General features: G+C 38.7%; 1 protein-coding gene across 1 annotated transcript in view; it reads left to right on the top strand.

Annotated features, from left to right (window-relative positions):
• Positions 1-21,892, top strand: part of CSMD2 (CUB and Sushi multiple domains 2) — a 795,888-nt gene that overhangs the window by 681,369 nt on the left and 92,627 nt on the right. The window contains exons 40-47 of the mRNA XM_058195470.1: positions 5,468-5,584; positions 9,135-9,344; positions 13,739-13,927; positions 16,112-16,289; positions 17,477-17,622; positions 18,432-18,512; positions 20,214-20,327; positions 21,143-21,331. Coding sequence (XP_058051453.1) covers positions 5,468-5,584; positions 9,135-9,344; positions 13,739-13,927; positions 16,112-16,289; positions 17,477-17,622; positions 18,432-18,512; positions 20,214-20,327; positions 21,143-21,331 — 1,224 coding nt within the window. The remainder of the gene's footprint in view (positions 1-5,467; positions 5,585-9,134; positions 9,345-13,738; positions 13,928-16,111; positions 16,290-17,476; positions 17,623-18,431; positions 18,513-20,213; positions 20,328-21,142; positions 21,332-21,892) is intronic.

Below are 21,892 nucleotides of genomic sequence, written 5' to 3'. Positions count from 1 at the left end.
GTAGAGATTCTAAGGCACTTACCTGATTACTGATGAACGCATGGCTCTTTTTCCAGCCGAAAGCTCTAGTTTCACTTTCAGCCAGACAGAATCAATCACTCAACTAATCTATTTCCTCGGTGATCAACTGGCTGGCTTTGCCGGCTGAGGAACTCTGGGATTTGAAGTCCAAAATAAAATAAAATAAAATAAAATAAAATAAAATAAAATAAAATAAAATAAAATAAAATAAAATAAAATAAAATAAAATAAAATAAAATAAAATAAAATAAAATAAAATAAAATAAATAAAATAAAATAAAATAAAATAAAATAAAATAATAAAATAAAATAAAATAAAATAAAATAATAAAATATTTGCGCAGCTTTCTGAGATTTGGTGTGTTTCTGTAGTGTTTCATTCTAACTACACAAACACACAAAATCTCAGAAAGCTGTATGTGGCATTGTGTGTGTGTGTGTGTGTGTCAGTTGTGTGTGTGTAAAGTGTGCAAGTTGGTTTTTGAGCTTTTTGTGGCTGTGTGAAGTGTGAAGTGCAGCTGCTTTTACATTGTGTGTGAGTCAGTTGTGTTGTATTGTGTGTGTGTAAAGTGTGAAAGTTGGTTTTTGGTACCTCTTATTGTTTTTTATACTTTGTTAATTATTTTTATTATTTATTGTTATTGGCCATGCCCACCCAGTCATCTGACCACCAAGCCACGCCCACAGAACTGGTAGGGAAAATTTTTAGATTTCACCCCTGTTCCAAAGGTGCTTTTTTCAAGAGGCAACTGGACTTTCTTTGTTTTTTTCTTAAAGAGGTTTTACTTCTCAGCCAAGAAGTTTCTTCAGTACTGAAGAAGCTTCTTGGACAAGAAGCAAAACGTCTTCAAGGAAAATCAAAGAAATCCAGCTGTCTCTTGAAAAAAAGCATCGTTGGGTTAACCAATTTTAGCATGCTGTGTGAACCACACCAACCTGTTATATGCATAATATCCTTGATGTATTGATCTACATTTGTATGAATGTGGCAATTGTGTTTTAGGGCTTGGTGTTTCATATGAACCAAGCTAGTGTTCACCAAAAAATGTTATTTCCAGTTGAGATCATGTTTTAATATATCTTTGTCTTCTAGTTCAGGGGTCTCCAACCTTGGTCCCTTTAAGACTTGTGGACTTCAACTCCCAGAGTCCCTCAGCCAGCAAAGCTGGCTGAGGAACTCTGAGAGTTGGAGTCCACAAGTCTTAAAGGGACCAAGGTTGGAGACCCCTGTTCTAGTTATACTGTAACAAATCTGTCCTATGTTCTTTTCTGTTTGTGTTGTCTTCTGTGAACACTTTTCCCCTGTTCAGCCCATCAACATTTTGTTCCACTCAGTTAAGCAGGTGGCCTCCTGCTTATTTGCACTTCATCAGAACATTTTTATTTTGTCTGAATGCAGACCTCTGTTCCATGAACATGGAAATACTTGAATCAATATTAGCATAAAACAGCTGAATCAGTGTTAGTATAAAAACCCCTGCCTGTTTTTGAGTAAAGGAACAAGTGACAGATCAGCTTAAAAGACGAGGTCTTGCGAGTCACTTTCCCCACACGCAGTAAACCCCTAGTGACTTTCAAACCATTGATCCACAATAGACATGACATTGAACATACACTCGCATTGAATTGCACAATACAATCAGTGCAGGAGTAAAATTTGACATCCAATATGTAGTAAGCTACAAAATATTCCCATTAAGAGAGGAATTTTAAATAAATTCTGAATTCTCTGGGGAATAAGGGGAAGAAAGCAGAAGTAATGTTTCTCTTAATACTTTTTTAAAGCTTGTTTTGTCATTTGAGTTGGTATACATGGTGCTTTTCCTGGTATTGATGTTTCCATTATTCGTTATTTTATCATTCTGAAGGGAACCTGGCTGCACAAATTTGAAATAAAAGAGGAGGAATTCTCCCTGGCCTCTCTCTTGAGATTTCAAGAAACTTAGGAAGCCAGGAAGGATGCTGACAGGTTTTATTTTATTCTTTGTTTATTTAAAATATTGATATAGCTGCCCATCTTATAATAAACTCTGGGTGACTCCCAATCAAAAATTAAAACAACTTTCATTGAACGATAAAAGAGAACAGTCACCTGCACAGGGATGTCCACAGAGTATGGTCAAAAAAAGATGGCAACGACTGTGATGTGATTGAAGTTGTGTCCATTTTTTTAATGTGCAATGCACAAAAAGGCAGAGTTTAGATTCCACCCTCATAATCCTGAGTTTCTTTTTACCACATTTTACAGATATTCCTGATCCTGCAGTTTCCTCAGAATCAAATTACACGTGCCTCATGGTTTAATTTTAAAACTCCTATGAATAATATCACTTCTATCATTCCTATTTACCTTTTTTATAATCTCCTGTTTTGGGGAAAGAAAAGAAGGTAGCAGAAAGGGGGAACAATAGCCTCAGAACTGGAATGGTTGTCCCCACTCTGCTTCAATTTTGCCCATTCTTCTTTTCCTTTTACACAATGTCCAGCTATTTTTTAAGCATCACATGATGTTAAATATTATTTTTAAGTAAAATATATTGATGTACAGAAAGAAATCTAAATTGTCTTTTCATTTGTAATGTTGTGGAATTAAAACATGGACTGGTGAACCCAGTTCTACTCACCATGATATAAAAAAATGTGGAGATTCTAGAAAGAGTGCAGAAAAGAGCAACAAAGATGATAAGGGGCCTGGAGGCTAAGCCATATGATGAATGATTGAGGGAACTAGTCTAGACTAACAAAGAGAAGGACTAGGGATAGCAGTCTTCCAGTATTTGAGGGTGAAATGGGACAACTTGCCATAGCCAACTTGCTGTGGCCAACTCACCATGGGACCACTCACTGTGGGACAATTTAATAATTCTATTTAATTAATTAAAATAAATTATAAAATATTTTAATTTTTGCCGTTCACATTTCGCTTTGTCCCTCCTTTTGCATCCTTTCTTTAATGATTCTGTTCCACTACTTCTTTCATATTAGTGTAATTCTTGTCCTGCAGCGAGTTGGCCATGTAGCAGTTGGGCATGGCGAATTATCACAGACCCACTTGAGGGTCTGTCACAGAAAAGAGGGAGTTGACCTGTTCTTCAAAGCATCTGAGGGCAGTATGAAGTAACAGGTAAAAGATCATTAAAGAGAGACCCAACCTAGAACTAAGGAGAAATTTCTTGATACTGAACAAATGAAATGGCTTGCCTCCAGTTGTGGTTGCTCCATCACTGGAGGTTTTTAAGACAATTTGTCTGAATGACATAGGGCCTCCTGCTTGAGCAAGGGGTTGGACTAGAATACCTCCAAGGTCCCTTCCAACATTGTTATTCTATATTCTTTTGATTGTAAAAGACCTAAATTAAAAAAACCACAAATTTTCATGAGTTTGTTTTTACTGCCTCTTTTTAGAAACAAGGCACTTAATTTAATCAGTATGCCTGATTTTCTGGCTGCACCTCCTGAATAAGAAATAGCCTTTGACAGCATGTTTCCTTCCTTGCTGAAAAAAAAAATGATAGTAGAAAGGTATAAATATTGTTGTGTCACATTCCGAAAGACAGAAGCAATCAAGTTTTGATAAACTGCTACCGTGTCCCTACAAAATGGACTGACTAGGGATTTCCCATCTTCCTTTATCCAGATGTTCCCCTTTTTAAATAATTGAGAAGGAGTTTCATTTAAACAGACATCAGGGGGTATGAAATTAGAACGCAATAGAATCAGCAGTGAAAAAATGCATGTAATGAAGGGAATCTGCACTGTCAAATGTCAGGGTGGGTTAAAAATATAGTCCTCTAGGCTCTGATGTGGACTGTATTGAAGGGAGCTAGAAGTCCATTATAGTCCAAGAAGTGGTCCTAGATATTGTGAGCCCTTCAAGGTATCTGATTAGGAAACCAAAGTTATGAATGTTAATACTATTTTTATTATAAGGCTTCAGGAACAGAATCGTACAAGTCTGAATATCTCAATAGTGGCATTTAAATTTTTTTACTACCAGTTCTGTGGGCGTGGCTTGGTGGGCGTGGCTTGGTGGGCATGGCAGGGGAAGGATACTGTACAATCTCCATTCCCTCCCAATTGCTGAGATTTGGAAGGCAGAGAATAGATGAGGGCGAAGCCAGTCAGAATTTTTACTACCGGTTCTCTGAACTACTCAAAATTTCCACTGCTAGTTCTCCAGTACTTGTCAGAACCAGCTGAAACCCACCTCTGCTTCATCTTCATGAGAACTAGGGAAGGTCAAGCCTGAGACACATACTTTCTCAGATTACAATTCCACTTGGACTCAAATTTCTTTTAGCCACCCTTTGTTTTTCCCATGGCTCTTCTTCTGTCCCTCAAGGTTATTTCTTCTGCCCATTATACATATACAACTGAAGATGGAAAATTGACCCAGATCTAGGAATTGAGAACAGGAAGGCATAACCTCCTTATGTTTCCTTGTTATCATATTGGTAGTACATGATGGGAAATGAAATTGTTCCATGCTCCCTAGAATAGAATTTATCTGTTTGGGAGGGACATCCATGGAGAGGCTTAAAAAAGGCAAATGATGGCCACAGCAATGATCATAAGATCAAGTCCATGGCCCCTTTTGATTTGTAACACATATTAAAAAGGGCAGGGCTTCCAGTGTGTAGTTGTGGCCACCATATTGATTTTTTGACCACCCTCCTTCATGGACCCACCACCCCATCCCCAGTTCAGGGTTGAAATCCAGCAAGTTCTGACAGGTTCTGGAGAACCGGTAGCGGAAATTTTGAGTAGTTTGGAGAACCGGCAAATACCACCTCTGGCTGGTCCCAGACTGGGGAGAGAATGGGGATTTTGCGGTATCCTTCCCCTGGAGTGGGTGGGAATGGAGATTTTGCAGTATCCTTCCCCTGCCATGCCCACCAAGCCAAGTTCACAGAACCGGTAGTAAAAAAAAATTGGGTTTCACCACTGCCCCAGTTGGTGTGAAAAAACCTAGTTTGATAAATTTTGACACAATACTAGGTGAAGCTATCTTGTTAGTTTAACGTGGAGGGTGGACAAATGTGGACTAAGAACTGGCTAAGATCAATCCCCAGGCTTCCTTCGTGAGGTTTGCCTCCCTGCAGATATTGCCTCCATTCCAAAACCCTATTTCAGTATATTACGACTTCCTTTTAAACTTCAAATAAAGAATTCGCCCATTTGGTGAGGGGCTTGGATTAACATGCAATCTATGAACCACTTGCTATGCCTGACTTAGTTGAACATAATTCAATCTGTCTAGCAATGGATTTGGCACCCTCTATTCATCTTTTTAAAGATGTTCTAGATGCGGTACATCGAATCCTCAGCATATCAATCCTGTGCCCATCCATCAGCTCTCTCTTCAGCGGTCCTGATAGTCACTCAACCCAAAGACAAAGACATCTGAAATAGTTTATGACCATCTGCTTTATTGTAATTTCAACAGCCCAGTGTGGCGGAATCTTGGAGGAGATGGAAGGTGTCATCCTGAGCCCTGGCTTTCCTGGAAACTACCCTAGCAACAGTGATTGTACTTGGAAGATATCCTTTACTGTGGGATTTGGTAAGGAAATCACAGCATCCTTCCCATCTCAGATACCTCTTTTCAGACACTTTTCATGGCTTGATAAGCCAACCCTAATCTCCTTGGTTGAATTAATGAATGAATGAATGATATTTTTAGATTTTTTTTATTTTAAAGAGAAAACATTTTGACTTACAAGGTTTTGTTTAACAAAAGCTAACAGAGTAGAAGAAAACAAAGGTAACATTGGGGAGACAGCAGTTCAGATAGTCCCACCTCACCTTTTCTAGAATTCCTTTGGTAAAACTTTCACATTCTAAATCTTGAACCAGCAATTGGATATGAATTCTATCTTCTTTCAAGGCTCTTCTGACTTCCTGCAGATAATTGGGAAGTATTCATAATAGTGACATTTTAAAGCAGGGATGTTGTAAATAGTTATGTGCATATAATAGTTATCTGGAATGTTTCATTTTTCTCCTTGAAATTTTTATTTTACCTCCAGAAATCCATTTCTTCCTTCGTGTTCCAGATGATACCCTTCCAAGAATGCACAGACCAGTCCTGGAACTCTCAATTTAGCCTGTTCCAGAACCAGAACATTCTGGATCCAAACTTTTCCATTTTATATGTTTGTTTCAAAAAAAGATTAATTACATGAGTTTGGCCGAGAATAATGAGGTGGAAGGCCTCTTCACTATGATCATCTCCCTGCCAAAAAACTTAACTGTCTCTTATAAATATTTACAGATCCCTCACATCCTGGACATAAACTGTTTCAACTCCTACCCTCAAAACCACGCTATAGAGCACTGCACACCAGAACAACTAGACACAAGAACAGTTTTTTCCCGAAGGCCATCACTCTGCTAAACAAATAATTCCCTCAACACTGTCAAACTATTTACTAAATCTGCACTACTATTAATCTTCTCATCGTTCCCATCACCAATCTCTTTCCACTTATGACTGTATGACTGTAACTTTGTTGCTGGTAATCCTTATGATTTATATTGATATATTGACCATCATTTGTGTTGTAAATGTTTTACCTTGATGAAGGTATCTTTTCTTTTATGTACACTGAGAGCATATGCACCAAGACAAATTCCTTGTGTGTCCAATCACACTTGGCCAATAAAAAATTCTATTCTATTTTATTCTATTATAAAGCATTTTGGGTTCTAATCCCACTTTAACATGAATACATTCACACAAATGTATCAGTGATGGGTATCACTTACCTTTGATACCAGTTTGCTCACTCGCACACGTGCCACTTCTGCACATTTTCAGAAGCTTCTGCGTATGCACAGAGCATATTTGATGATGTCCAGGTTAGTGAGCGGAGCATTCTGCCGCCGCTCCTACCTGTTCTCCCGAACCAGGGTGAACCCATAGCAGCCCACCACTGAAATTTATTCATATATATTTCTTCCTAAAATGCTTTTTTGAAATGGCCTTTTTTCTTTGATTATAATTATGGGTTTTGATTGATATTAGCATTGAAAGTAAGAATATTTGACTCCTATCTAACCCAGTTGTTTTATCTAAGAGCCATATTGGTAACAAACATTACTTTCTGTGCAACTTTAAATATGCCAATGATATTTTTCCATTTTTTACAAACATAGACATTGTTCTGTTTTAATACATTATTCTATACTTGCTTTAGTTAGTTCTGTTAAATAAATAATTATCATAATAAAAATAATTGCATGCAAGACCATTTCAAAGTCAAAAATAACAGTTGATCCAGAAGCTGATGATCCATTTTTAAATTTGGTCATAAAATGTAATGAGTTTTTTAATGAATGCTATATCCCTTCCAATGCAAGTTGGTGAGCACTTTTTCTTAAGTCTTAGATTCAGTGTAGGCTTCTTCTTCTCCTTCTTTCTTCTCTTTTTTCTTCTTCTTCTCTGTCTCCTTCTCAGTAGTGGGGAAATTGTCCTATCTAATTGTCCCAGTTAAATCCAACATGCAAAATCCAAATGACTAGCTAATGGTACTGGAGGAAAGATGTAGGCAAAGTATGAGTGGCTGGTTTTCTTTGATCCAACATCCAGGCAAGGGACATCTTCAGAGGTTGGTTTCAGCATGTTCTGACCAGTTCTGGAGAACCAGTAGTGGAAATTTTGAGTAGTTCAGAAAACCAGAAAATACCACCTCTGGCTGGCCCAGCCCCTATCTATTCTCTGCCTCCCAAGTCCCAGTTGATCGGGAGGAAATGGGGATTTTCCAGCAATCTTCCCCTAGAGTGGGGTAGGAATGGAGATTTTACAGTATTTTTCCTCTGCCACACCCACCAAGCCATGCCACGCCCACCAAGTCATGCCCACAGAACCAGTAGTAAAAATTTTTGAATCCCACCACTGGACATCTTGCTACAAATCAATTTGCTGCCCTTCAAATGACAATTTTTCACCACATCTTTCTGTATCCCCCCTTCTTTCAAAGCAAGTGATAATGTATTTGGTGATGGCATTAAATTAGCAATCCAGTTGCTGTTTATGCTTCACCCATGTACTTTAATCATAGATAGCCTAAAGTGAAGTACAATAAAGTAAAGCAAAGTAAATTTTATTTATTTTATTTTATTTTAATTTGCATTTATATCCCGCCCTTCTCCGAAGACTCAGGGCGGCTTACACTATGTTAGCAATAGTCTTCATCCTATTTGTATATTTATATACAAAGTCAACTTATTGCCCCCAACAATCTGGGTCCTCATTTTACCTACCTTATAAAGGATGGAAGGCTGAGTCAACCTTGGGCCTGGTGGGACTTGAACCTGCAGTAATTGCAAGCAGCTGCTGTTAATAACAGACTGTTTTACCAATCTGAGCCACAGAGGCTCAGGATATCAAGCAGGATTGCCCACTTTAGATCCATTACCTGCAAAGAGAAAAACACCTATTACCCAGAAGCAGAGCCCCCCCCATCAGAATTATAGCAATAGAATAGTCAAGAGGTATATTGGAATAGCCTTTATTCAGTTATTAGGAAGCCAGGGAAAAAGGCATTTTTTTAGAAAGTAAATTACCAAATACAACCAAAGTAGCTGTCTAGGCCCTCTCAGTGTGCTTTCTGGTGATGTTTCATCTTTTATTTCTAAATCAGGGCTGGCGGTATAATAGTCCTGGGTTCTCAGGGGCACAAAATGCTCCTAAATGGTATTTAAGAAGCATTACATATATGAGAACCAGGTTGATATAGTGGTTAAAGATACTGGCCTAGAAACTGGAAGACTGTCATTTCTAACCCTACCTTAGATATGAAGCCACCTGATGAATTTAGTCCAGTACGGCTCTCTCAGCCCTGGGATGAAGAAGGCAAGATAAAACCACTTCTGAAAACGTTCACAAGGATATTGCAGGGTCTTGTTCAATCACTAGGAGTAATACTGATCTTCTTTTGGCACCTACCACATTGTACAATATTGTCTATGAAGGTTCCTGGTTCTGAAACCTTGAGAATTCTGCAAGATGTACTTTGGGGAAGAATGATGGAAAGTTAATCAAACAGAATATTTGGCAAGCAGTTCAGTTAATGAAATCTCCTTTCTCCCACTTTCTCTGCCATGTGCAGGTGCTCATCTCCAGTTCTTAAACTTTTCCACTGAACCTAATCACGACTTTGTTGAAATTCGCAATGGGCCGTACGACACCAGTAACATCATCAGCCGATTTAGTGGGACTGACCTCCCAGGATCTCTTCTTTCCACGTCACATGAAACCACCATATATTTCCACAGTGACCACTCACAGAACAAGCCTGGTTTTAAAGTAGAATATCAAGGTAAGGATCAGGCAGCCAAGAAGATTAAGAATGGAGCAACTCCATTGTCTTTGGAGCACTTGGCAAGAGTGATGAATGCATATAACTGCTGTATTTTCTATAAGCAATACTTTTAGGGCAGCAGTCTTGCTAAATCCTAGTAACCTGCCAAAATGACAAATCAATCCAGAATGTATTTTCCAGGATATATTAATGTTATATCTAAGAATTCAGTCCAATCTTAATTTGCTTGGTGCTCAGAGACCTCTTAATTACTACATCAGACAAATTGCTCCTTGCACAAGTCTATTCTTTAGCTTTTTCTCTGTATTTCTACTTCAGTGCAACAAACATCTTCCTTTTCTGGTTACAGATATTATTACAGGTAGTCCTCGGTTTACAACAGTTTGTTTAGTGACCATTCAAAGTTACTGAAGAATGTGACTTACACCGTTTTTCACAGTTCCAACCTTTGCAGCATCCCCATGATCATTTTTTTAAATTTATTTATTTGTCAATCATATATAAGATAACAGGTAAAAGTATAAACATAATTTGAATACATGAAAAGAGTAAGTAAAAAAAGAATATTAGGACAGGGATGGTAGGCACACAGGTGCACTTATGCACACCCCTTACAGACCTCTTAGGAATGGGGTGAGGTCAACAGTAGACAGTTTAAGCTTAAAGTTTTGGGGGTTTGGGGAAGAAACTACAGTCAGGTAGTGCATTCCAGGCGTTGACCACTCTGTTACTGAAGTCTTATTTTCTGCAATCAAGTTTAAAGCGATTTACCTTGAGTTTGTATCTATTATTATTATTATTATTATTATTATTATTATTATTATTATTATTATTATTATTATTATTATTATTATAATATTTTATATTATATATATATTATATTATGGGATCAAAATTCAGATGCTTGAAAACTGGTTCATATTTATGACTGCTGTTGTGTCCCAAGGTCATGTGATCACCTTTTGCAACCTTCTTACAAGCAAACTCAATGGGAAAACCAGATTCACTTAACAACCAGGTTACTAACTTAAGAAAGGTCGTAAAATGGGGCAAAACTCACTTAACAAATATCTCACAACAGCAAACATTTGGGGCTGAATTGTAAGTCGTAAATCAAGGACTACCTGTATTTCTTAATTGTATATGCAGTGTTGTATGCCGGACTTTTATCAGATAAAGAAAAAGTTAAGGCTCTCTCATTAATGTTATCCCTGCCAAATGGTCATGTTTCCCAATTACCCCATTCAAGTCAATGACATTAAGGAAAAGGTTATCCAAAGCTGAAAAAAAGATAAAGAAAACAGCTATCTCTTCTTATACCAATGAGAATAAAGGCAGGACTATTTTGAGTTTCTTTTTCATTCCTTCTTTCCTTCCAGGGATAAGCAAGGTGTTGAATTGCTTCTTCAAGGTGGCTTTTATGCCGGTATATTTCGTAGAACTTTCTATAGATCCTCTTTCATTTGACCATCTTGCTCAAGGGGAGGAGTGGAGGGGTGTCAAAATCTACAAGATGGTGGATAGGGGATTGCAATCAATCAAATCAACATTTGTAGGTGTGAGTGAGGTGAGGCTTTGCAACATTGTGCATGAAGGCCCCCTGGTCAGGAAAAAGGCATATTTGAAGTAGAGTTGAGCATGAACAGCTTCGTAAAATTATCACCAAATCTGTAGGTAAAGAACCAGAGAATGGCTTCTCTGAATTTCTCTTGAGGAATCAGAAATTCTTCAGTAGTTTCTCACAGGAAAGGATTTTCATTAGCAGTGATGGCTGCAGCGTTCCCCAGATACGTTAGAGATTAGATGGAAACTCAGGAAAAAGTCAAGAAGACTTCAGATTCTTAGAATAGAATAAATTATATATACACACAAAAGCAACCCCGTGAAGTACATGAAAAACCCACAAAAGTTATTTTCTCCTTTGAAATCAGTTTCAAAAGCAAACTCTTTTGAATGAGTACTGCTATTTAGAAATAAAGAATGCAAGAGAATCTCTTTGTCTCATGTTAGCTTTAAGAAAAGAGCTCAAAAATAAAGATTCAGAATTTCAGTGTGCTTCTCGACAGAAGGAATACTCCAGATTTAACAATAAAATTCAAAACACCCAGTGTCTGTTGTTTTGTAATGTGCTGCCATATGCCAGTCAAGATTTTTCTTCCTTGCTCTCAATCTTCTAAGCAGTTTTTATATCCCTCCCCATGCTCACTTTCCAAATTTATTTCATGCAGACATATACACATATCAAACCAGCGTCATTTTTAATTATTTCAGCTATATGCAGGTCTATAATCAAAATGTTCAGTGCAATATTTATGAACAGCATGATATGCAATGAAATCCATACAATTTAATTTATGTGAATGTGTTTAGCAATTAGTACCAGAAATTTAAATTGGACTTGGAAATGAACAGAGACCCAGTGAAGTTGGTACTATATTGGCACAGTATGATTGTTTTACTGTGCAATTATTAATCTGACTGTTCTCTTTTGGGCAGACTGAAGATTCTGGACTAACTACAGATAGTCCTTGAACTAATGCTATAATGGAGCCTGTCCATCGCAGTCGTAACTCTTGACAGTTGTAAAATGGGTCACGCTTATGACTGACCTGATTTTGCGACAATTTTTGCAGCAGTCATTAAGTGATTCACTGTGGTTGTTAAGTGAATCTGTGGTTGTTAAGGGAATTCTGTGGTCATTAAGCAGACCAATATTTTGCTATTGACACTATTTTGCAGAAAAACAGAATGCTGGTTTTCAGCAAAACCATTATAAAATGCAGCCATGTGACCAAATGGCCATAGATGAGATATAGTTGCTGAACATATGAATTGTGCTCACGTGATTGCATGAAGGACGACTTTTGAAATTTCAAATCTGGGTTGTAAATACCCTCCAGATCAGGGGTCTCCAACCTTGGTAACTTTAAGCCTGGAGGACTTCAACTGCCAGAATGCCCCAGCCAGCTTTGCTGGCTGGGGAATTCTGGGAGTTGAAGTCCTCCAGGCTTAAAGTTACCAAGGTTGGAGACTCCTGCTCCAGATGGCTCCAATCATTAATCAAGGACTATCTGCACAAGATTATCACAATTTAGAATGCATTGCAGTGGTAGAAAGATACCATAAAACCATGGTATTTTCACTTGGCTAGGATGATGCTTGTTTGAGCAGACTAATCTTGTAAATCAGCCCAAATGACAAGGGATGATTCTACCAGCAGGAATACATCATGAGAAATTGATCCTTTGGGGCAATGCAGCTCTTCCCGTAGCTATTAACCTATTGCTGCTCTGATAGGGTGAACTTCTGAACAATGCCTATCAATTTATTGGTCCTCATATTTATATAATATTTGGATGGATTCCAGAAACTAATGCAAACACATGCAGCTTGATTTCATGGCTCAGCTTTGTTTGCTAAACAGCTTGTGCTTAAAGATTAGAGATCAGTTACTACGAATGTGAGTTCAGCTGAGAGAACATTGGAAATAAGTCAATTGCCTGGCTTATACCAAGTTAGACTTCTGGCCATTTAGGGAGGGAAGGAAGAGCTCTCTAGCCATATTTGACCATTGAAAACAGCTCTTGGGGGATCTGGAAGAGAGTACTTCCTTGGAAGCCCTGCAGATTGACTAAAGAAGACTTGTAAACAAAATTAGGCATGTGGGAGGGTTTATACAATTTGCCCATTATTGATTGTGCTGATTGCTAACTTCCTCCAAGGCAGTGGTTCTCAACCTTTATAGTGCTGCGACCCCTTTAATACAATTCCCCATGATGTGGCGACCCCAACCATAAAATTATTTTTTTTAGGCAGCGATCTCAGTGCGCTTCAGCAGCCGCAGAAGGCGAAAAAAAGCGGCAAACTATTTTTTTGAATTTATTGCGCCTGAAGCCGTATTGGTTAGCGATCTGAACTGCTTGCGATTGCCTTGAGGACGGAGGCATTAAAGCGGAGACTCCTCCCCTATTAAGTTTATTGCGCCTGAAGCCAGATTAGGCTAGCGATTGGGAGTGATTGCAGCTGGCTTGAGAGGGAGACATCAGAGCAAAGATTTCTCTCTTTTTTAATTCATCGCGCCTGAAGCCGAATTCGCGATTCTTCGACTCGCAAGTATACTTCCCATATTTCCGATGGTCTTAAGCGACCCCTGGCAAATCATCATTCGACCCCCAACGGGGTCGCGACCCACAGGTTGAGAACTGCTGCTCCAAGGTTTCCAGTCAGGGTACTTCCCATCCTCAGTTATTCTTCTTCCCTTCACTATGAACAGTGCTCCAACACTGACTAATGGTCTTTCCCTATATAAGATAACATTTGTAAATAGAAGAATTTCTGAAGAAATAACTGGTTTTAAATCCATTGCCATGCTTGTATTTTATGATATCCAGCTTATGAACTCCAGGAGTGCCCAGATCCTGAGCCCTTTGCCAATGGTATTGTAAGAGGAGCAGGTTATAGTGTGGGGCAATCCATCTCTTTTGAGTGCCTCCCTGGCTATCATTTGATTGGACAACCAGTCTTAACCTGTCAACATGGAACCAATAGGAACTGGGACCACCCATTGCCCAGGTGTGAAGGTATGACTTTATTGAGACTTTTCTTGGAAGGGCATTATTAAGGAAAAAAAGAAAATAACACATTGAATTAGTTTACTTGAGATATATCACATACATATTAAATGTGTATACGGGGCTTGTTGGTATTTGGCAAGAGGCATCATAATCCATTTGTTTCCACACATGTAGTTTACCTATCCTTCATCACTAGCACCACCACACATTTCTGGCTACAAACCTGAACTGGTTGGTCTTTGGCATTTATCGATTTCTGTTTCACTTAGAAGTAGACCACTATTAATTCAGCTTTATTGCTTCTACAGTACTTAGATATCCATTAATTATAATGTCAATGACCCTTAATTTCTGTTCCTTCAGGGAGTGACAAATGTTTTTTTTTTCCCACAGCTTTGATTTAATTTGAGTAGGACTGTTGTATTTGTTCACCTCCATCTTCTGCATGCCTCTTTCAGTATTCCTTTCATGTGGACATTTGCTCTTGGTGGCTCTCCTAGAAAACAGTATGAACAGAAGTATAGTAATGCTGAACTTTGCTAAATTTGCTTCAGCCACAGGTTCATATATTCTTTTCTCGTCACATCCTCATTGGAGGAAACTTTGGTTTGTTAGAAGAAGGCTTCCCATGACTTGTAACCTTCTGCATATTCTGAGCTATACTTGTAGTCCTTTTAACAATCACAGTTGTCCCAGTCAAAACAAAAATTGACAAAGTTCACAACATTGTTAACTGGTTAAGGAAGACTTAGGCCAACACCAGTTATCATCAGCTTTTGAAAAGATTCCTTTAAAGGGGTTAAGGGCTTGTTTCAGTGGTGAAATCCACTTACCTTCACTACTGGTTTGGGACGGGACTGCGTGGGAGTATAATGATGTCTCAGTGGGTGGGGGACCATCCCACTGCCGGCATTACCGGTAAGCACGAGCAGGATAGATCCAGGCGGATTTCCCCGTTGGCTTGTTATCTAGTAATCTTCTCTGCTCAGCTGAGTTGGGTATTTTCTCTCCCTACTGCCTACCCAGAGAAGAGTACTGGCTAGGGAATTCTGGAAGTTGAGGTTCATACATCTTCAAGTGGCCAAGATTAAGAAACACTATATACCATATTTTTTGGAGTATAAGACACACTTTTTTCCCTCCTGAAAGAGGCTGAAAATTTGGGTGTGTCTTATACTCTGAATGTAGCTTTTTCAAAGCCTTTTTTTTCCAGCCCTAATGAGGTGCTAACGATCTGTGCTTTGCCTGCTACCTCCTACTCTCAGCTGTGAAGTTTTTTTTCCCAGCCCTAATGAGGCTCTAGTGATTGAAGCGATCTCCGTGGTTTGCCTGCTTTCCTCATTGCTTCTCTCTCCAAAGATCAGTTATCCTTTAGAACAGGGGTCTCCAACCTTGGTCCCTTTAAGACTTGTGGACTTCAACTCCCAGAGTCCCTCAGCCAGCAAAGCAAAGCTGGCTGAGGGACTCTGGGAGTTAAAGTTCACAAGTCTTAAAGGGACCAAGGTTGGAGACCCCTGCTTTAGAAGCTGTTCTTTTATTCCCAAGCAGGGGTTAAAAAACATACTTATTTACTCAAGCAGGACTGGCATAAATAGTTGATTTTAAATTGGGGTTTTAGAGATTTTAAACATTTGTAAATTTTTTAAATTATCGGCCATTTATTAATAGTTTCTTTTAATTTCTTTTAATTGTATATACTCTGTATTTTATTTCGGCTGTACACCGCCCTGAGTCCTTCGGGAGAAGGGCGGTATAAAAATCTAATAAAATAAATAAATAAATAATAAATAAAAAACCAGCAAACTAATGTGCTGAAGCTGACCAGACTAAGAAGGCTAGCCAGATGAATACCTGGTAGGCAGATTTTTTTCCTAGTTTCCTCCCCCAAAAATAAGCTGCATCTTATACTCAGGTGCGTCTTATACTCTGAAAAATATGGTAGATCAGGGGTGTCAAACTTGTGCCGTCACGTGACAGATTGTGACTTTTCCTCCCTTTGCTAAACCGGGTGTGGCCTTAGCCAGTGCGTGACTCATCCAGCCCATGGGCCGCGAGTTTGACAGCCCTGGTATAGATCATGGGAATAGCAGTTTGGAAGACTTTAAAATAGACTAAAATCATACCACCACTATTCTGCAAGAACTGGGATTTAGTAGCTCTTAATGTCTCTTTGTGATCAATTGCATACAGTCCCCTGTGGAGGAAACATGACTGCCCAAAATGGAACGATCTACTCCCCTGGCTTTCCCAATCAGTATCCCAATTCCCAGGACTGCACATGGCTATTTATGGTGTCATCTGGATATGGCATCTACCTCAACTTTACCTTGCTGCAAACAGAGCCGTACAATGACTTCATCACTGTCTGGTGAGTGGGATTTGGAGCCGAGGGCTCCCTCTGAGCCCAGCTTTTTCAGTAGGTGTTGCTATAACCCTGTCATAGCTATGTTCTCTTCCCTTATGAGGTGATCCTCTCACCATGAGAAGTCTGGAGATATCAGTTTTTCACTTACCCCAAGGGAAACTGCCCAAGCTGGGATTAGGAAGTTTGGTGGCAGCAGACCCAGGACAATAAAATATATTGTACAAAAAGACATAATCAAATTGGAAAATCTTTTCCTCCAAACCCCTGGATGAAAGGGAAAATTTCAGTTTGCTTCCTAAAGAACTTTAAAGTAGCAGTGAGCATCTGGAGAAAGATAGTGACAATGAAAAAGGCAGTAATGAAAATTGCTTGATTTAGAAAAAGGATATCATGGAGAAATTTGGAAATATGTCCTGTTGTCAATATACAACAGCTATTGTCTACTCTCATTTCCATGGCTCTGAGGTCCAGTGGGGATCCACCAGCCTTTAGATCAGAAGTCCACAACAGGAAGCAAGCTCATGACCAGAGAGGGACCGAGTTGTGAATAGGAAGAGCTGCAGTGTTGTTTTTGCATTGAAGAGTTGTATTGTGTTATTTATCCTCTGTACTGCATTATGCTAATTGCCTTTCAGTTATAAAGTCTTTCCATTATGTAGTGTTTAGAAATCATTTTGCATAGCAAAAGCTGAGTGGCAATGCAGAAATGCTTTTTATAGTCAAATTTAAAATAGGTATTTTGTATTTTTTTCATTAGTTACAATTTATTGCAGACTAAAACTACTTAACAAAGGTTAAGTATGTAAGTAATATACAAATTCTTTTTTTGTATATTATATTTCTAGGCTGGGAATGGAGATATCTTCAAGTGCATAGCTAGGCAAATATTCCAAATAAAATAAAGAAAATAGGAAAAGTGCCTTTTATAGGTCTTGTGGCTTGTGAGCAAATCAGGAGAACTTTGTGGATCCTTGAGTCAGGTTCACCCACTGGGAGTGTCTGATTGGCCTTCCAAGCATAATCTGGCTCTTGCATCAAAAGGACTTGTCAGCCCTTTGAAAAGTCTCAGTTGGAATTGGCTTCAGCCAACAATCTGGGAAATACAGAGTACAAACTGTGATCCATAATGCTCCCATTCTTAACCATGTCTTTTCTATTACTCTTTTGTATTTCTTTCCCTTTCTCTTCAGGGATGGTTCTCAAGAGACAGCTCCCCAGTTGGGAGTTTTTACAGGACACTCGATGAAGAAAGCCATCCAGAGCTCTTCCAACCATGCTCTGATGAAGTTTCATAGTGATGCAGCCAATGGAGGCCTCTTTGCCATCCACTTCTATGGTGTGTACAGCTCACTGTGGTGCAAGGGTTTGTTGTCATGCTTGTTTTGTAATTGTTGCATATAGCAATGATGGTTCAATTGGATATTACTTACATATTTGACTAAGATTTATCAGGCGCCTTCTCTGCCATACCCCTGTGCCTGATGTAACATAAAAACACTAATTTGGACCAGTAAGTAGCCCTTATTCCTCTGGTTAGGTTTGCACAGGATGCTTAATCAAATTTATTAGAAGCCAAAGGCTGCATGCATTGATTATTGTTAAGATTAGAGATGCTTTTTGTAGCTTAACTCTGCCCATTGAGTTGGTTTGAGATCCCAGGTATTGTGCAAATCAAGCAAATGGGTTAATTCAATAATCAAGTTATATGAACAGTGTCACAAAGAAATCCAAATGCTGAGTGAACAACTGTGTAGTTGTGTAGTGTATAACCAAGAGGTAAGAAATACATTTGACTTACAAAGTAAAAAAGAATGTATTTATTCTGAAAAAAATATATCCTTGAGGGTCAATGAATCTTCAAAATGTTGAACCACAGAAGGCTACAAAAAGGAGAAATTGGTTTCCCCACCACCCCAACAGGGAGCAGGTTCTGTTTGTTGTGGAATTGATTTTCCAGAGATTCAGATTCTTGCTTCTCTCTTTGTTCATTATTTATTTACTCATCCATTCAATTTATATGGCCACCTATCTCAACAAGTGATTCCAACTTTTGCCGAGGATCTATAATACAAAGATATATATTAAAGCCTCACAGGTAGAGATTTGGTACTCTCATGCACTTAATTTATTTCTCTCTCTTCCCAGCCTATCAACTTTCTAAGTGCCAACCACCAACTATGGTCCCTAATGCTGAAATCATCACTGAGAATGAGGATTACAATATAGGTATTACACACATGATTTTGCTAGTATTTTCTCTGGTTGTAGACAGGTGGTATAAATCACAGAAAAATACTGTTCTCACTACTCTCATCCCAGTCCTAATTCAATGTCTGAAATAGGTACCCATAACTTACTTGCAATAAATAAGTTCTTGCCACACACAGTTCAGCATCTTAGCGCAGTGAAGTCTGTACTCCTTATTTATTCTAAGTGCCAGGAATCTATTGGATGCAGCTAGAATCACATAAAAGAGAACGCACAACAACTGCATTGATTAAGCCTGCCTCTTTATCACTGCCTTTATCTGCTGTGGATAAGAGGAGGAAGGTCTGCGCAGCTTAAAATGAAAGTCGGGGTTAGCTTTTACAAGAAACTTACCCAAGGAGTGAATGCTTCAATCCAGGAAGTCCACAGAGATTAGAACCAGCACATTAAATTGCATTGTTCCTCGTATGATTGTAATCCACAAAGCCCCTTTTGAGGTATGCTCAACTCCTGGCAACAATATAGAAGATATTGAACAACTGTTCAACAACTGTTTGCCATTGGGTTGTTTTTTTTCAAATTTCCTGGAGTAGTTTTTTTCAAATGTCCTGTATTTACAACCTTTGGATTTTCTGTTGGTCTCCCTTCCAAATAACTAATCAGGTCCTAGTTTAATTAGCTCTTGGGGGATCAACTAATATTAGGGCAGTTCATCCCTGATTTTACAGCTAAAGCAGCTCATCCCTGATTTGAAACCTTGATTTGCATGTTAAAGGTGGGTGGGATTTTCAGCAGTCCACTTTACTTAAAATAAATGAGCTATCCTCACTTCCAGACTTGCTCTTGAATGATAGCAGAATACAACACCACCTTCACTCTTTTTCCAGCAGAAAATTAGCAAGACAGGATGAACTTTTCAACCTGTCAGTCTTTTTTAAGAAAATAAAATGGTAGTTTGGATATAAAAAATAGATGTTAGTCAGAATTCTCCCATTGCGTTTAGTGGTGCATAAGGGTAGGTCTTTACCTGTACACCAGACATATACAGAGTTTGAAATATCTGAAAGATTAATGAGAACAAGGGGATAACTGGAAGTGATTCACAAGAGAATAGAGGTAGCAGATGACAAGGCTTTTCTGATGTGTAGTGCTACACACCTGGGAGAAATATTGCAAAGTAATTCAGCTAAAGATTTCTCCTTTAATGACACCACCAAGTGTGCTACAAGGATATCAGATAAAAATGTGCTGGAGCATGAAGCAGTGATAGGGCTTATGCACTATCCCCCCCACCCCCTACTTCCCTTGACAAGTCTTTTGGCTAATTCAAATCACTAAAGCTTTAAAGTAGTGTTTCCAACTTTGGCAACTTTAAGATGTGCAGCCATCAACTTGCTAGCTGGGGAATTCTGGAAGTTGAAGTCCACACAGTTGAGAAACATTACTCTAAAGTGACTTTCTGGATCATGAGACAAAAGATACATGCTTTCATTTAATAGCAGATGGCTCTTTCCATTTGGCAAGATACCAATTTGAGAATGGTAGTTTTAGTCCACATGCTTTTTCCTCTCCCCTTACTTCAATTAACTTTATGGGATCCTGATCTCCTTCCTCACATCTAGTTCACTTATAATCATGATCCTTCTGATGAGCCTTATTCAAAATATGTCCTTTTGTGCTCTTGAAACACACCTGGATCCTCTTTGTTCCTTTCCTTAGGTGATATTATTAGGTATCAATGTCTTCCTGGTTTCACCTTGGTTGGAAATGAAATCCTGACATGCAGGCTTGGTACCCACCTCCAGTTCGAAGGTCCTCCCCCAACTTGTGAAGGTCAGTGACTTTGATGGAAGTGCAGAAATTCCCAGAACTCATGGCAGGGAGTAAATAATACAATATATGGATATCTTGCTATTTAATACTGAATATACAGGAAGACAGATATATTAAGACCTATGCAGTGGACACCCAGAAAAGGTGTCAAAAAGACTGTTCCTATAAAAAATGATATAGATGATATAAATGACGATGATGATGATGATGATTGTTGTTGTTATTTATTGCCAAAAATAATCAGACTGTATCACCAGCTTCTAAAGGAGACCCAGGCTTTATTCTAGAAAGAAAACCTAAAGTAAATATGACGTAGGTGGCAGATCATTTTCTTGATTTCAATACATAGTTTATATTTGTGCAAATGATATTTTCTTTTCAGAAGCAATATGGCACTCCATCTCATACTCACAAACCCAATATAGACAAGGAGGAGGGTTTATGAGGCTCATGAATACTAAGTTTTAAAAGGTCCTGATACAATCATGGAAGCAAAGTCTATTGCTAAGTAGAGGAAGATGCAACAGAACTGTTTTCCCCAGTTAAATAGTCAAATAGGTGACGGGAAAGACTTCTCATAGACCCCTAGTGAACTAGTGTAAGCCAAAAGAGGCAATATTTACCAATCTGTGGACTAACTTTCAGAATTTACTAGCTTTCAGTGATGGGAACTCGATCTCATTGGAGACCGGCTAGATGAATTAGCCAGATTCCTCTATCTTCTGAGCCCAGTTAACAGCTCTATGACTAATTTTCTTTCACAGTGACATAGAGTGACTCTCTGTGCCTTGCTTTTTTGTGTGTGTGTCAATCAGTTCACTGTCCAATGAATGAGGTCCTCCGTGACTCCACAGGAGTGATCCTAAGCCCATCCTTCACAGGCAGCTATCCTCACTTCCAGACTTGCTCTTGGATGATAGCAGTGGAACCAGAGTACAACATCACCTTCACTGTTGAATATTTCTTGAGTGAGAAGAAGTATGATGAGTTTGGGATATTTGATGGTGAGTCATAAAGATCGGATGGTTTTGGAGATGGAATGTGGGGGAGGGTAGATTACCAGAAGAAAGACTGTTTAAACTACAGAGTTTCCTTTAGGGGTAGAAGGTAGTGGAAAGGGATCAAGGCAGGACTCACATTGCAGTACCGTAGCTACCAGAATTCGGCCCAGTGGGAAAGAAAAAGAAACTGATAGGGAAGAATATTTGTAGCTCAGGGTTGAAATGAGGGGTCCTTACCCAAACTAGTGACATCATCAGTGCTAGAGAAAACAATACCAGGTGGCCACCACCAGTATTATTAATCATGAATTATATGATTGGTAGCATCATGCATTGGGCTATTCCTCCATGGATATTGATTGCCCTGGGGAGAGGGAAACGCATTATAAGCTTATAGAATTATAAAATGTCTTGCAAAGAGTAAAGAAAACTTTTTTTCTGATTCCAGGCTGCTAAAAGACATGACTACCCAACTAAAGTGATAAGACAGTAGAAAAGAACAAATTATTTCACCTTCTGGTGAAATAATATGCAAAACTATGTGTGTTGCATATTTAATTTTGG

Source organism: Ahaetulla prasina, chromosome 10 (genome assembly GCF_028640845.1).
Source record: "Ahaetulla prasina isolate Xishuangbanna chromosome 10, ASM2864084v1, whole genome shotgun sequence".
NCBI classification, from domain to species: domain Eukaryota; kingdom Metazoa; phylum Chordata; class Lepidosauria; order Squamata; family Colubridae; genus Ahaetulla; species Ahaetulla prasina.
The sequence above is the reverse complement of the archived record's forward strand: the minus strand, read 5'-3'. Positions and strand labels throughout refer to the sequence as shown.